Raw genomic sequence first — 17,613 nt, forward strand, 5'->3', positions numbered from 1 at the left:
TCATATTCTGCAATTGATCTTACAATCTTTTCCCTTTCCATTCTTCCACTGCTCATGTGGGACATCGAAGAGAACATATATGGAAGTGATCACTTTCCTGTTCTTTGTACAACGTCTTCAGAAGAACCATGTTCACCCACACAGATACCTATATGGAAAATGGACCAGGCTGACTGCAACACTTTCTCTCATTTTGCAAAATTTAATGCTGATGCCAGCAGTCAAACACCTATCAATGAAGCTGTAAAATATATAACAGAATGCATTGTCCAGGTAGCAACAACCTCCATCCCAAAAACATCATCTCGATTTCCAGTCTATCCAAAGCCTTGGTGGAACCTAGAATGTCAGGCAGCCAAAAAAGATCAACACAGAGCATGGAGCATATTTCGTAGATACCCCACCACATCAAATTTAATAACTTTCAAGCGTGCTTGAGCCAAGCTGGATTATGGGTCCTAAGTCTATGGTTCAGCAAGACAGAGTAACCTACGATGGTTGGATTCCATCCATCATCAGGGTATACGGATAGCTACTGGTGCCTTTCGCACCTCACCCACTTCAAGTCTCTATGTAGAAGCAAATGAACCGGCTCTATCACTTTGATGGAAACAGTTGTCTCTTAATTACGCCCTAAAAATAAATTCTCACCCAGATCGCCATACATGGAGTAGTATCTTCTCTCTGCATTGAGAAGCTCAATATCACACACATCAAACTGCTATGTGTATTAAAGAAATTGTGTGAGCTGTTAGTATAAATGTTGACAACATTAGCTACACTAAACATAACAGCATTCCTCCATGGCAAGTTTGCATACCATCCTGCAACCTCTCACTTTGTCAGCTACAGAAATCTTATACCCCATCATCCATTTACCTGCAATTGTTTAATGCACACAGAGCAGCACAAGCTGATTTCTTATCCATCTATACTGATGGTTCAAGAACTAACACCTCTGTTGGCTGTGCTGCTGTGTTTCCTGACATTATTATCTCAAATCAGATCCCACCAGACTACAGTAATTATACAGCAGAGTTACATGCCATTCAGCTTGCACTTGTGCATATAAAAGAAAACTGCTACCAAAAGTGTATAATTTATACAGACTTATTGAGCTCTTTATAGGCTATCTCCTTTCCTATGTATAATCCACATCCAGTACTTTACTTCATAAAGTACCGGATGTGGATTATACAGTACTTTATGAAGTGCTACACCTGCTTCACAAAATGAAAATCCTTAATTTCGATGTTCAGTTCTGCTGGATTCCCAGCCACATCAGAATCAAAGGAAATGAGGCTGCAGATGCAGCTGCTAAATCAGCCCATACCTTCTCCACATACTATTTGACAGTTCCATATACAGACTACAGACAACTTATAAGATGAAAGCTAATTGCTCAGTGGGAGTTAACATGGCAAGAAACATCAACAAACAAATTATATAACATTAAACCTGAAATTAAACACTGGCATTCTAGTCAACGGACAAAGAGAAGGGAGAAGGTTGTCCTTGCTAGGCTCTGCATAGGTCACAGTCACCTTATGCATTCTCATTTACTGAGAGCTGATGACCCTTCCCATATGTGAAAAATGCAAATACACATCTCACTATTCATCATATTCTGGTAGATTGTCAAAAATTTACACGAGAGAGAGAGGAATGAAATTTTCACCTATCTAACCAAACCATATACACTCAGGGAAATGCTAGCAGACTCAGGCAAATTGCATGATGTTTTTAATTTTTTAGAAAGAATTAATTTGTACACACACATTTGACCATAAATTTGTTTATATGTAAATACCTTTTTTTGCTCAACTTAACTTTTATACATATATATTATTCATTAGGTTAAATCTGACCAATTATGTATTACCATGGACCTTGATCTTATATATTTGTATCACCCTGCTGTAATTTTGTTAATATGTAAATACCATAATGCTAAACTTAAATTTTATGCATCAGTGCTGTATAATGATTATTTTCTGACTCTTTAAGTATTAGTATAATAATGTTTGTTGTAATCTTACTAGATGTAGACACTGCTTTCCTTGACTTGTTTTGTATATACATATGTTAACCTGTAGTTATCTATTTATGTACTGCTGAAACCTCTGCAGTAATTTTGTTTATATGTAGATACTGCATCACTTAACATACATTTTGTGTATGCATCTCATTTACTACTTTATTTTTCAAATAACCATGTAGTGCTGTAGGACATCTTACCTATTTGTGTACGTTCTAGTAATTCTGTTTATATGTATTACTAAATTCTGTTTATACTGCATTGCTAAATTTAATTTTCATCCATGCAAATTGTATAATAATCCCTTTTTGCCTATTTTTGTACTGCTATAAAGGCATCTATTATAATTTTGCATATATGTAGATACTGCATTCCTTGGCTTAGTGTTTCATATATTATGTATTAACTTATATTGTTAACTATTTTTGCACTACTGTAATAACCTCTGATCTTGTGTGTTACTGTGCCCTCTGCAGCAGTTCTGTTTATCTAGAGATGCTGCTTTGTGAAACTAGATTCTTGTATAGACATATTATTTACAATTTTCTGTAAATGCTAATGTTGTAACCTTTAGTATGGCACAGTATGACCTTTGTAGTTTTTGTGTCAAATAAACTATAAACCAACCAACCAACCAATCTGGGTTGTGGCTAGCTGTATGCAGACTTCTGTGAGGAAAGGACTCTTTGTGTACTATTATCATTTTTTTGAATTACTGAACTGCACTGTTCTTATTCCACGTGTACATCTGTAATATATATGTATTTTTCTTCTTCTTTGGCACTGCAGCCCCATGTAAGGCCTTGGCCTCCCATTTTTGGGTTTCGTAACTCACTACGAGGTGGGGGTCATTACCCTCAAACTCAACCACGTGTAATTGTCTGTGAAGCGTTGGGTTCTTAAGACCGGTTTGCCTGCTTTGTGGAAGGAAAACAAAAAATAAACTGGGGAGAAAAACTGTACAGTCTAAGGTCAAGACTGGCTAACTTGGCTATGTCTGAGAAAGATCCTTAGCTCCTCACTTCAGCGACGAGAATCGAATGCAGGACACTCCTTGCCCAGGCATATGGTTGCGGAGCGCATGACCACTCGGCTAATCACGAAGACATAATATACATATATTATTCTCTAAATATATTGTCAATATTTTGTGTACTGTTTATGTTGTATAATTATTACACTTCTTGTAACCCGGATGAGCTCATGCTCTTGGGTTATACATAAGATGTCACTGTTTTACAATTTATCATTTTGAAAGAAAATTTAAATGAATGAGCTGTCATGTAAAGATAAGTAATGATGATAATATACAAAAATAAAGACAGTTATGTTCAAAAAAAAAAATATATATATATAGCAGAATTTTAAATAACAAACTAATAACAGATCTTTCTGAGTAATAAATACAAAATGTTATATTTGGGCAATGAACAAGGAAAAGAAGGAGTAGCCATAGTATTGAACACTAAATATGACACTAATCTTCTTGAATGGAAGGCAGTCTCAAGTGGACTGATGTGGGCAAATATCAGAATGGGGAACAAGAGATAATGAGACTTATTTGTGCCCATGGCCCCACAGAAGGTTCTACTAAGGTAGAAGTGAAGGAATTTTTTTAGAGAAAGCAACTGACACAATGAAAAAGGAAAAGTTGGTCCTTGTTGGGGATCTAAACAGCAGAGTAGGAAATGATTGTCAGACATACAAAAATATTTTGGGAAAATTTGGAGAAAAGAGCAAAGCTAATAATAATGGCAAATACCTGTTGGATTTCTGCTCAGGACATGAACTGGTTATTACTAACACCATGTTCCAACATAAAAATGTGCCCAAATTCACATGGAGAGAAGAGGCAAGGAATAAGAAAAGTCTCATTGACTATGTTATTGTTGATAGTGATGTTTTCTCCCTGGTGCAGGACACCAGAGTGTACAGAAGATTTCAAATTGGAAGTGATCACTATTTAGTCTTGAGCAGGATAAAATTAAATTTCATATTGAAAAGAATAACATGTAAGAAAGTTTTAAAGCATATAAAAGTTGAGCAGCTGTCAGATGTGAACTGTAGACTAAAATACATAATGATTATTGAAGAAAAAATGAAAGAGTTTGAGAACAGGAACCAAACTGTGGAGATTCAGTGGCAAGCCTTGAAGAAAATCCTTACTGATTCAGCCAAAGAAGCATGTGGTGAGGTTGTTTATAAGGATAGAAATATCAGAACTCCATGGTGGGCACAAGAAGTTAAAGAAGCAGTGAAGGAAAAGAAGAAAGCATATCAAAAGTTGCTGGCAAATAAATCAGCTTGTGCTCTTTTGATAAATTAAATATGGAAATGGACAACAGAATCAACAAAGCTGGTATGGTATGGTAGGGAGAAATTGAATAAATTCATATGGAATAAGAGAGAAATTAGTCAGAACACCAAATTAGCTGTATACAAAGACAGTGTTCAAACCAGTTTTAACTTATGGATCTGAGAGCTGGGTCAGAAGTAAAACACTTGACCAAAGACTAGAAATGGCAGATATGAGAGTACTGAGAAAGATTAGAGGCATGAACACATGGCATCAATGGCAATATCATATTAAAAACAAGGATATTAAGAAAGAACTTCACATTGCCAGCATCCAGGAATGTGTTAGCAGAGCTAATCTCAGGTGGTATGGTCACTTAAACAGAATGGACGAGGAAAGATTAGCAAAACAAGTGTTCTCTGCCAGGTTGGCAGGAAAACGACCCAGAGGAAGACCAAGATATACGTGGATTGATACAGTAAAAAGTGCCTTAGACGATAGAAATACAGTCATACCCCGACTTACGCAAACTGGAGTTACGCAGTTTCTTATATGTACGTATTCCTGTCACGCCTCACCACTAGTTGTATCTTTCCGGCGCCGGCTGCATTCGCCAGTGTCGCATATGCTGTGAACAAGCACTGACGTGTTTTGCATGGTCTCCATTCATACACGATTTTTATAGTCTACAAACCTTGCAATTGTTTAATGTTATGCTCTTAATAAAAATTTTATCACATAAAAAATAATAATGTCGCCCAAAAGAAGCAAGTCCGATTCTTCTACAGCTAGCAAGAAAAGAAAAACATTCAAAGCGTACTACACACAGCGTTTGTTTGCAAGTCTGAATGAAGCTATGAGGCAAAATGAGCAACTGTCTGTTAAAGAGTTTTGGAAACGGTTTAATGTTTTAGATGCTGATTATCGGAGATTCTTGGGGTGTCTCCGATATCAGAGACTCTTCGCTACTGAAGAGACCGAAACCTCAGATCCAGTTTTACCAGAAAAGCACATGACAATTGCAAAATTAACAGAAGGTCTCAGCTTAATTAAGAAAGGTTTACAGATTTTGGAGGACATAGATTCTAACGAGGAACGAATTGTAGCCACAAGGCAAGGAATAAAAAAATCATTGGCTTGCTATGAAGAAATTTTGCATGACAAGAAAAAGACATTATGCTGTCAGAAGAATCTATTAGATTTTATGAAACCATCGACATTGAAATAACTTTCTTTTTTTTATGTACAAAAAACTACAATTATGATTATATTTCTTAAAAAATATAGGTGTTTTTGTAAACCTTTGGTCCCAATTGTATGTTTGTATATATAAATTACATGCAAAATTATACCCCAAGTTATGCGAATTCGACTTACGTGCTTTTCGGTGGTCCCACATACGTATCAGATCTTATACAGTGATACCGCGTAACTTCGGGGTATCACTGCATAAGATCTGATAATGTTGGAGTCTTGACAAGTAACAGGCTGATTTGCAGGACAATTGTAGATAGGAAGTTAGTAATGATGTAAATTTTTCATGTAGTACTATCATATCCTGTACATCCCTTGAGGGTACATGGCAGGAATTTGATGATGAACTAATAATAGCAGGATATATGTGGAATAATCAGGCTGACGATTATGACAAGCTTAGGAGACAGCTTGGAGCTATAGCATGGAATGAGGAGTTGAGTAGTAAGAAAATAAATGCTGCATGGGAACTGACAAAGAAATACATAACAGCATTAATGTGTGAATGTATTCCAAAGGCCAAAAGGCTCAATAAGGTAGGTGTAAAATGGATGAGGGGCTTAAGCATGAAATGTGGAAGAAGATACTTTGGCAGCAGTACAAGATGAATAATGGTAATAATCAGTTTCACGAAGAATATAAAGAAAAGAAAATAATTAAATTAAAGATACCAAGAAATTATATACTTGGTTTAATTCTTTATCCAAATGTAAGCAAACAAAGTTTGTGCCTGAAATATTTTCAGTACTGGGGCAAATCGTCGTAAAGGTGGTATGACTGCAAAGAGATGTGCTTTGATTATGGGATACTAAGGCAAGTGATGTGAAGTCATACCAAAATACTTCTGGTGCAAACTTTGTTTGCTTACACTTGGATAAAGGATTAAACTAAGTATATAATTTCTTGGTATCTTTAATTTATAATATAACCAAGTGAAAAAACTTCCAACAAAAGAAAAGAATATAAAGCCTGGAGAGTGACTCAGTTAGTAAGGAAAACAAAAGTGCAGTATGAGCAGAAATCAGCAAATTAGGCAAAGAAAAACCCAAAGAGTTTTTTTTAGATATGTGGCAAATAGAAGGAAGAATGATCGTGGTAAGATGATGTTAATGGATGAAAATGGTAGAATGGTAACTGCTGCAGAAGACATTGTTGAGATATTCAGTGATCGATTTATAAGGTGTTTCATTCTGATCGGGGGGAGGGGGGGACATGATGAACTTGAGGACATAGGAGAGGATAGCTTATGGGAGGTACTTGAGGAAATAAATAACCTTGATGTCAATAAGGCAACACGATTTGATGACATATCACCACGTGTCTTAAGGGAATGTTCCAGGGAATTGGCAGTAGCATTGGAATGCTTGTTTAATAAGAGTCTTATAACAGCATAGATTCCAAGGGAATGGAAAGAAGATAAAATTGTTCCACTACATAAAGGTGGTGGTGCAGCTTCAAATTATGTCAATCTGTATATCTGGAGTTGTGATGAAGTTATTAGAGATTGGTGAGCGGTAGGATACAGATTTGGATTGAAAATAGCAGTATTCTTTGTGGTTAACAAACCCATGCAGATAAGGGGAGATCATGTTTTACTAACTTACTTATGTACTATAACAGGTGACAAATACCCTGGCCAGGAGAGATGCATATACAGTGGTGTACTTGGATTTTGCAAAAGCTTCTGATAGGCTCCCACATGACAAATTATTAAATAAATTGAAACAGATTGGATTAAATAACAAATATGTGAGTTGGATCAGTGACTGGCTGTCAGCTAGGTATGTGAAAGTTGTATATGGGGTTGGGGTATGTCATAAGAGGAAGGTCACTGGTAGTGTTTTGCAGGGGTCAGTTTTGGAACCATTGTGTTCAATTTGTATATTAATGATATGGGATGGGTTTAACTAGTGATATGTAACTCTTTGCAGATGGTGCAGCAATGAAGAGTCAAGCAGATGTTATGACCCTGCAGGAGGACTTGAATAGATTGCATGAATGGGCAGGTGAGTGGAGCTAACAGTTCAATGTTGTGAAGTGTAAGGTTTTGAAATTTGGTAAGCAATGATGAGATGAAAAGTGTACACTTGGTGAGGAAACTTTAAAGGAGGTAGAGGAAATGAGATATCTGGGAGTGGTGGTGATGGTGGACAAGGATCAAAAATTCAGGAACCACATTGCACATGTTTTGAAGACATCACATTGGATAATGGCAGTGATAAACAGTGATGAGGACATGCAGACATAAAGAGGTTATGATGCCATTGTATAAGGCTTTTATCAGGCCTCATACGGATTATTGTGCACAGATCTGGTTGCAAGGTTTTCACGGTGACGAGGATTATGCTGGAACAGGGCCAGAGAAGATTCGCAAAGGTGGTCAATGGTCTTCAGAATGTGGGATACGAGGACAGAATGTAAATTTCAAAACCTCATGAATAGGAGGAAGGGGGGGGGATATGATTGAGACATATAAGCTAGTTCAGGGGTTGTTATCAGGATGACATGGAATAATTGTTCATAAAATGAGAGAGGGGGGAAAGGAGAGAACAAGAGATCACTGCTGGAAACTGTATAAAGAGGGTGTGAGCAGAGGAATGAGGAGTAGGTTATTTGTATGGAGAGCGGTTGGTGAGTGGAATGGATTGCCTGAGTGTGTTATGAATGTAGACACATTGAATCATTTTAAGGCACAGCTGGATGAGCATTGTGTGCAGTACTGTGTACCTCCCACAACGAGTCTCTGACTCCATGGAGGTCAAATTTTAATTAATTTATTACAATAATAATTAATCATAATAATAATTTTATAATATTTGTTGTGAATGTAGACACAATAAATAATTTTAAGGCACGGCTGGATGAGCAATGCGTGAATAGTGCATCTCCCACGATGAGTCTCTGCCTCCATGGAGGTTGGATGTTAATAATAATAATAATATTAATATTTTTTGTAGGAGACTACAGAAAATATTTTTTTCTAACTTTTTTCCATAGTAATATGTACATATTTTGTTTTTATTATACTTTGTAAAAAGATCTTATCAGATTATAGAGTAAATATCACATAGTATAAGTGTTTAAGGATCAAAGCTGTATAACTGGAAGGATACCTTCAAGTAGTATTTTAAGATATGAAGAGAACCAACCAGAGCTTCTGACCTAATGTCAAATCCTCATCTTCTCATGGTGCACCCCATTAGCTATCTACCTGGATACTGAACAAATTAAAATGGGCTGGTAATTTGGAATTAACCAAATTATATTCTTATCAACTTAAATCATAGTGCAAAATGATGGTACATGACAGAATTTCATACCGGCTGGGGCACTGACCCGTGAAACAAGGCACCCATTGTTTTCTTCAGGGAACCATGGCAAACAGCAAAAAGTCAGCTACAGGAACAAAACCTGGAACATATACCAACTCACAACAGAGTTCAAGATTGCTACTATTAACATAAGAAGTCTCAAAGGAAAAGAAATGGAACTAGCAGAAGAATAAGATAAGTACCTGATTGACATAATAGGTGTGACTGAAACAAAAAAAAAGACAAAAACAGGTGAAATCTTTTTAAGCGACAAATACAAAATGTTATATTCAAGCAATACCAATCAGCAAAAAGAAGGAGTAGCTAAATATATTTAACACAATACAAGGATAATATTCTTAAATGGTAGACAATATCAAGTAGAGTGATGTGGGCAAATATCAGCATAGAGTGCTGGACAATAAGGAAACTTATTTGTACTTATGGTACAAATAAGTTTCCTTATTGTCCAGGTTTCCTTATGGTCTCACAGAAGGTTCTACTAACGAAGAACTAGAGGAATTTTTTGAGGCATTAGAGAAAGCAACTGACACAATGAAAAAGGAAAAGTTGTTCCTTGTTGGAGATCTAAACAGCAGAGTAGAAAGTGAATCCGACGAGGCAAACAGAAACATTTTTGCAAATTGTGGAGGAAAGAGCAAAGTTAATAATAACGGTATAATAATAATAAGTATCCGTTGAATTTCTGCTCAGGACAAGAACTAGTTATTACTAATATCATGTTCCAACATAAAAATTTGCATAAATTTGCATGGAGAAAAGATGCAAGAAATAAGAAAAGTCTCATTCACAATGTTATTGTTGATAGTAACATTTTTCCACTTGTTCAGGAGATATGAGTATACAGAGAATTTGAAATTGGAAGCATTCACCATTTAGTATCGAACAAGATAAAATTGAATTTATATCGAAAAGAAGAGTCAAGAAAGTTTTAAAATGAATCAAAGTTGAGCAGCTCTCAGATGTAAACTGTAGACTAAAATACACAAACATTATTCAAGAAAAATGAATGCATTTGAAAACAGGAACCAAACCTTGGAGATTTAGTGGAAAATTCTCAAGAAATCATTGATTGATTAAGCCAGAGAGGGCATGTGGTGAGGTTGTCTGTAAGGACAGAAAAATCACAACTTCATGGTAGACTTAGGAAGTTGTCAGTAAAAGAAAAAAGCATATCGAAAGTTCTTGACAATAAGTCACCTTTTTGGACTTGGAGAATACAGAAACAAATGTAAGAAAGTGAAGCAGTGTGTAAAACTAATTAAACAACAGAAAATAAATAACAGAAGGTGGCAAAATATTCTGGAGGCTATTAAAAAAGCTTAGAAATGAAGGAAAAAGTACTGTAAAAGGAATCAAAGATGATAAAGGTGACATGAAAAGTGGAGATAATGATATCCTTGATGTATGGAGTAATTACTTCGAAAGATTGCTGAACGAAACAGTGACAGCATGGTGGTAGAAAACACTCAACAGGCATACAAACAGGAACAGTAGAAAAAAACCATCAAACACCTAAAATGTGGAAAGGCAGCTGGAGCAGGCAATAATTGACCAGAAATAGTCAAGTAAGGAGGTATAAAAGTTTTACAGTGGCTACACTGCATAATTCAGAAGACCTGGATAGATAGTCAAATTCCAGATGATTGGAGTAGAGCTCTCATAGTACCCATCTATAAAAAGATAAATAAAACTGAATGTGAGAAGTACAGAGGTATTTCTCTACTGAGTGTTCCTGGTAAGATTCATGCAAGTATACTTGAGAAACAGTTGAGAAGGATTGTGGAAGTGAAGCTTGGTGAAGAATAAGCTGGTTCAGGCAAATAGAGGCTGTGAGGATCAGATTTTCACTTTACAACAAATAGTTGAGAAATCATGGGAATATATCAAAGATCTGTATTTAAGTTTTGTAGATGATCTGGAAAAGGCATATGACAAGGTGCCAAGAGAAAAACTATTCCAAATGCTACAGTTGTATGGTGTCAATGGGGCATAATATCAAGCAATACTTAGTTTTTATTTGAGTTGTAAATCAGAAATTAGAATTGAAGTATAGAAAGATGGTTTTGATATTAAATCAGGTATAAGACAAGAATGTATATTATCCCCTCTGTTATTCATCATCTGTATAAATCACAATATGAAGAAAAGTGGTATTAAACCCGATGTCAAAATTAGATATGTTAATTTCAGCTATACCTTATGTAGATGATGTTATACTTCTAAATAGATCCATTACAACTCTGCAAGATTGACTAAATTGAATAACTGTTGTAATAAATTTGGTATGGAAATCAATAATGAAAAGACAATGAAAATAGGCAGAAACATTCACAATATCAACTGCGTCCTCAATGAATAAGCTATAAAAACAAGTAAAACATTTCAGCTACCTAAGCACAATTTTTAGTGAAGATGGCAAATTAAATATGGAAATAGACAAAAGAATTAGCAAAGCTAATGTGGTAGGAAGTTAAATTAATAAATTTATATGGAATAAGAAAGAACTTAGTCAAAACACCAAATTAGCTGCATACAAGACAGTATTCAAACAAGTTTTAACTTATGTATTATCTGAGAGTTGGGTTAAAAATAAATCACTTCACCAAGTTATGAGCATTCTGAGAAGGATTAGGAGAAGTGAGTACACGGCATCAATGGCAATATCATATTAAAAGTGAGGATATTAGGAATGAACTTGGCATTGTTAGGAATGTGTTACATAGCTAATCTCAAGTTGTATGGTCACTTCAGAATGGGAGAGGAAAGATTAGCAAAACAAGTTTTCTTGGCCAGGCTGGAAGGAAAAAGACCCATAGGAAGACAAAATCCAGGTTAATTGATACAATAAAAAGTGCTTTAGAAGGCAGAAATAAAAGATCTGATAATACTGAAGTCTCAACAAATAAGCGATTAATTTGGAGGAAAGTTCTCGATTGTAAGTTAGTAATGATGTAACTTTTCATGTAGTACTATCATAATATCCTCTACCCCCCGCTCCTGAGGTGGCAAAAATTTGATGATTATAATCACAATAGTATCCAGAGACCATCCAAACAGTTTATCTTTACAACTGATCACACTTATGATGAGCTGGAAGCTTAAGTTATTACCTTACCATGCAATATATGCCAAATACTAAGCTGCTAGTGGATGGATACCATGTATTTATTGTATACATATTTACATTCTTCTTCTGTTTTTCATAAGGAACCATTTTTCAATTATCCGACTTTACCAAAGTCACGATAAGTTATGATGATTCTACTGTATATTAAGAGTAATATAGAGAGAGTAGTATAATATCATACTGTTACATGAATACAACAAATATTATCTATTATCACAAGCTTACATTTTTTCCTCTACGATATCATTTAACTTCTTCTGCAAGTCAGGATACTGATTTGGCCACTTCAATCTGTACAGATAAACAATAATTACCTATTAGAAATTTCTTCTCACCTTAATGGTAAGATGTAATATATTGTTAATTTAACAATAAACTATTAATTAAGAAATCAGGAAAACATGGCTGATTTTAGATAATGCATGCATCTAATATTCCTTTTAGCATCTCCTCAATCTAGCAATCACATAAAACTAATATTTAAATTGCAAAGACCCAGTAAGCTATAATGGATGAAATATATGATGAAACCGTTTAAGCTTCACATCCATGTTTTTTTCAATGGTACACTTTGCATCCATGATTTGCATGATCAAAAAACATGGATATGAAGCTTAAACGGTTTCATCATATATTTCATCCATCATATTTCCATTATTAGGCAAGAATCAATGAAAACGAAGAGTCAGGTTAAATGTATGCAAGAGGAAATTGAACATTTAAAGAACAGAATAACTGATGTAAATGAGGAGGAGGTTAATTGGCTGGTGTCTTTCATGTATAACAAAGTTCTAGATTTGGTACATGCATCACAGTGGAAGTGATATTTTCCTTCTATTATGTCACAATTATAAACAGTAAAAGTATCACTGTATATCACTTTCAAATTGCCTATTGCTTTATAAAAGTAATGTGAACACTTAAGTCATAAAAAGTGATGGAATAATAATGATGCAGTGATCATTCATTCACTATCACATGAGCAACGAACAAGTGAAAAATTTTATTTAGCCTTGAAGCAAAAGTAGGTGCATCTGCTAAATTTCAATATGCTGAATTTTATAAACTGACTGCTCTATAATGGTCTAAGTATTTTAGGAATGAATTGACATATTAATTACATCTCATATGAACCTACTTCTAATTTTTTAGGAAATGACAACGTAAAGTCAATTATTAATTATAAAAACTTTAATTAATTAATAACTACCTCTTCGGATATCACGATATCCAAACACAAGGACTACATCCACCAATACAGCCTCAGGACTTGCTGACCATGCATTGAACCCACCACAGAATATGGTGGAAGATGACCACTTTATTACGCTGCAGCAAGTACAAGTATGAAAGATTATTCCTTGAATCAGCTTCAGCTCTGAAAAACTTCATTCTAAAAATCTCATGTACCCAAATCTCAACAAATTTGGGTGCATGAGACTGCCCCAAATTTGGGAAGCATACATTCTAAGATCATCAGCCCAATAGCCAAGACAACCCAATTTAGTCTGCTAGGTGGCACCTTTTAGGACTCTAGGAACAACTTCAGTTTCCTTTCTTCAGCCTCATTTGCTTAATGTGAGGACCTGCATCCACATATCATTGTTTTGTGATCCCTGAAGATGGCAATATAATATTGCTGAAATACAGATAGTTATTAATTCAAGTTTTTATAATTAATAATTGAGTTTACATTGTCATATCCTAAAAAAATTAGAAGTATGTCTAACCAACATATAAGATTATCTACAAGAACTCATATGAACCTATAGCACATGTATATGCAAATTTACTTCTGGCAAAATTTATTTTCTAGTCTTATTATAGTTAGTATTTATCAGTAGCAGTCTTAACTTTGATTAAGAACCAAAAAATAAAACATAAAATAAAATAAATAAATAATACTAATAATTCAGAAAATTTAAAATATGTTTAATGACGTGCTACATTCTATTGTTTTCTATGCCTACAATATATTGTTTAAAAACCTTTCATGCTTTTTAATAAGTTAGAAAAACAACTGTCCTACATAAGTGTATGAATCTGTGAGCCAATAGAAATGCCTTCTTTAATTTTTGCATCACTTATTCTAAGAGATCTGTTCTTTAAATAATGGTAACCAGCCTCATTCTTATTTAAAAGCCTCACGAAATTTTTCATTAAACTATGTTTGATGAAAAATTTATACAAGGTGGCCCATAAGTCATTGGATGACTGACGGAGAAAGGGCCCATTTTGTGAAGCTGAAAATGGAAGGTATTTACATGATGTGGGTTTTTATAATCAATAAAAAAAAAAAGGTGATGTTAAAAAAATTTATGCAGTTGCTTCACAAAGATGGGCTCTTTCTACAGTATGTTCCATGACTTATGAACTACCCTGTACATCCTTTGTAGCATTCATTAGGACTGTGTCCTCCCCCACCAGCATTTCTATTAATATTGTAAAATGTAAGGTCACTACTTCTAGAAACAAATAATTCTAGATTTTAATTCTTGTAGATAAACTTACACGTTGTGGTTACACATGACTTTTAAATTTTTCAGGAAATGACAATGTATACTAAAATATTAATTAAAAAACTTTAATCAATACATTCCAATATTTCGGCAATGTTACATTGCCAACTTCTGGGAACATAAAACTATGATATGTGCATGCAGGCATTAAGGAGGTTTCAACCTTGCAATCCAAACCAAAATATTTTAGCTTTTCATCTCCTTAACATTTGCTTAATGTTAAGATGAAATGCTCTCGTAACTGGCAGCTGAAAATTTAGTTCGGATTCATAAGAACATGATGCTACTTATAAATACAAGTAAATTACCTTATCAAGAATGAAATAGGCAATGCTGGTGAAGACAGAGGTCAAGTGAATAGCTTTTTAACCATAAGGTTTGTAAGAGCTGAAATGCTATCCACTTTGAATCCAACCAAGTCATTGATGACTGTGAATGTCTTTAGGTGGTAAATTGAATTCATCACCCAATGTATGGAGGATTGAAGTGGCTTATCAAATTCACCCACAACTGTAATGTACCATAAGTTTACAAACTTTCATGTGTGGAATTAACATCATGCTGAAAGTCTAATGTATGATTCATCACATCAAGGTGGTATTCATGGGTGTGTGAACTGTGTGGTGGCACAGGGCCCCGCAAAGCGCAAAAAATTGAAAAAAGAAAATCAATTATTTTTTTAATTATTATAAAAAAAAAAAAAAAAAATCAGCTAATGCCTTTTTATTCCCGTATACGGGAGTAGGCGAGGCCATTTAGCCCTATCTAACTTTTGGAGACTGAGTGGGCAGTTCAATCTCCACTGGTACCCAATCAGAGACAGATGGCCCAAGGCTATCATTAATTAAGTGGTACGCAGTGAAGAGAGACGGCTCAAATGTGCCGCCATCTCGTGGTCCCTAACACAATATATTTAATGTCTGAAATAATGTGGGTTCTACGGTCGATTTTCTTGAGTTTACAGGACGAAAAACCCCGAGTTTCCGGGAGGAAAAACCTGCTTGCCCGTGCCAGAGATCAACTAACTCAGGAACTGGTCGAAAAAAGGCTTAGAAAAATTTCCTCTAGTCGCCGACTAGACTCGAAACCAAGTCTTCCTTCGTGCAGCCAAGCGCGATGGTGTGCAAACGCCACATCCACTGAGCTACACAGGCTATTTTAATTATTATATAAATTAATATTGTAATTATTATATAAAATATATTATTACTGCATATAGAAAAATATATGTATATAATTTTACAACCAACTATTGTTGTTTTAGTAAGCGAAAGATCATTGCGCTAGAGCGGTAGTGTTAAATAGGGAAAAGTGCATTTTAAAAAAGGAATTTTTAATAATTTTAAGGAGTTTTTTGATTTTAGTTTATGATTTTATGAACAAGTAAGTATATACACATGGCAATTTTTTTATGTGACATTCCTTGCAAAACATCTTAAAAAATATATTTTGTGAACTGGTTTTAGGTTATCTGACATCAGAATTTTTCTTCAATTGCAGTTTTCAATCTATATTAGATTTATTTATTTTCTAATATTATCTATTTTAGATATATTTTATTTATCAGGTAAGTAATTTTGTTTTAATTTATTAACTTATTTTATAATTAAATCTATCGTATTTAATTCTAGAGTATGGAAGAAAATACCCAAGTGGGCATGAAAAACGAAAGCGAAAACAAGAAAAAGAAGCGGCTGAGGAACATCCAAGAAATTCACTGTTTAAATTTATGAAGTTGAACTCATATATTTGTTCAGATATATCAGTTGATAACGGGAGTTCTGAAATAACTACAAACAGTTCTTCGGCTTCAACATTAATTAATAATGAGAGTTCTGAAATACTCAAAGGAAGCGGAGAACATGATGCGTTTAGTCAAATAATGAGTATTGAAGATCCTAAAACTGAGACACCAGAGGAAGGTGAACTATTTACTATTGATGATCCAGCAACATGGCCCAAAATTTTGAACAACGCAACACTAACACAACGTGGTCCACCATCTCCTCCAACTGAAAATGATTTTCCAAAAAGATGACAATAAGCGGTGTTTTTCCACAGCTCACTATGTTAGGACAATTGCAAACGGAGAGAAGCAAAACAGAAGATGGCTTGTATATTCAAACTCTTTCAACTCTATTTTTTGTTTTTGTTGCAAATTATTTTCTTCTGATGATCATTTTTTTTATCTAATAATGGCTTTTCTAACTGATGACATGTAAGTGAAAGATTAAAGTCGCACAAACGAAATCCAGTGCACATGAAATGCATGTATTCATGAACACAAATGGAGTGTAATTTAAAAAATCACAATACAATTGATCAGGCAAATCAAAATGTCATGAAATTTGAAGCAGAATGGTTAAGAAATGTTTTAAGACGAATAGTAGCAGCAATTCTTTATTTATCGGAACATAATTTAGCTTTTAGAGGTAATTTTGATACTTTGTACACAGCCCATAATGGTAATTTTTTTGGAATCATAGAATTAATTGCAGAATTTGATTCACTTTTAAAAGATCATTTAATGCAATGTTCGGAAAAAAAATTATAGACAAGAAACAAAATTCGTATCTATCACCCATTGTGCAAAATGAATTAATTGTTGATATGGGAACCAAAATTCAACAAAATATTGTAAATATGATACGACACGCAAAGTACTATTCAATAATTCTCGATTGTACTCCTGATGTTAGTCATCAGGAGCAAATTTCAGTAATTTTTAGATTTTTACATATATTTGAAGCAGATAATGAAATTCATGAACACTTTTTGACGTTTTTAACAACTAATGACACTACTGGTAGAGGTATATATGAAAATATGAAATCACTTTTGAATAAATTAAATCTTAAATTGTCAAATTGTAGAGGGCAAGGGTATGATATGATAACGGAGCAAATATGAAAGGAGCATATCAGGGAGTCCGTGTTTACATTTTAAATGAAAACGAAAAGGCATTTTATACTCCTTGCACCTGTCATAATTTAAATTTGATTTTAGGGGATGTTGCAAAATCGTCAATTATAGCAATATATTTT

General features: G+C 34.4%; 1 protein-coding gene across 2 annotated transcripts in view; it reads right to left on the reverse strand.

Annotated features, from left to right (window-relative positions):
• LOC150100883 (uncharacterized) overlaps positions 1-17,613 on the reverse strand; it is a 211,958-nt gene that overhangs the window by 39,099 nt on the left and 155,246 nt on the right. For both annotated transcript variants that reach the window (XM_090401599.1, XM_090401600.1), the window contains exon 6: positions 12,276-12,341. In XM_090401599.1, coding sequence (XP_090257725.1) covers positions 12,276-12,341 — 66 coding nt within the window. The remainder of the gene's footprint in view (positions 1-12,275; positions 12,342-17,613) is intronic.

Source organism: Typopeltis vanoorti, chromosome 12 (assembly GCF_054136105.1).
Source record: "Typopeltis vanoorti isolate ZY-2024b chromosome 12, IOZ_Tvanoo_1.0, whole genome shotgun sequence".
In the NCBI taxonomy this organism is placed as follows: Eukaryota; Metazoa; Arthropoda; class Arachnida; order Uropygi; family Thelyphonidae; genus Typopeltis; species Typopeltis vanoorti.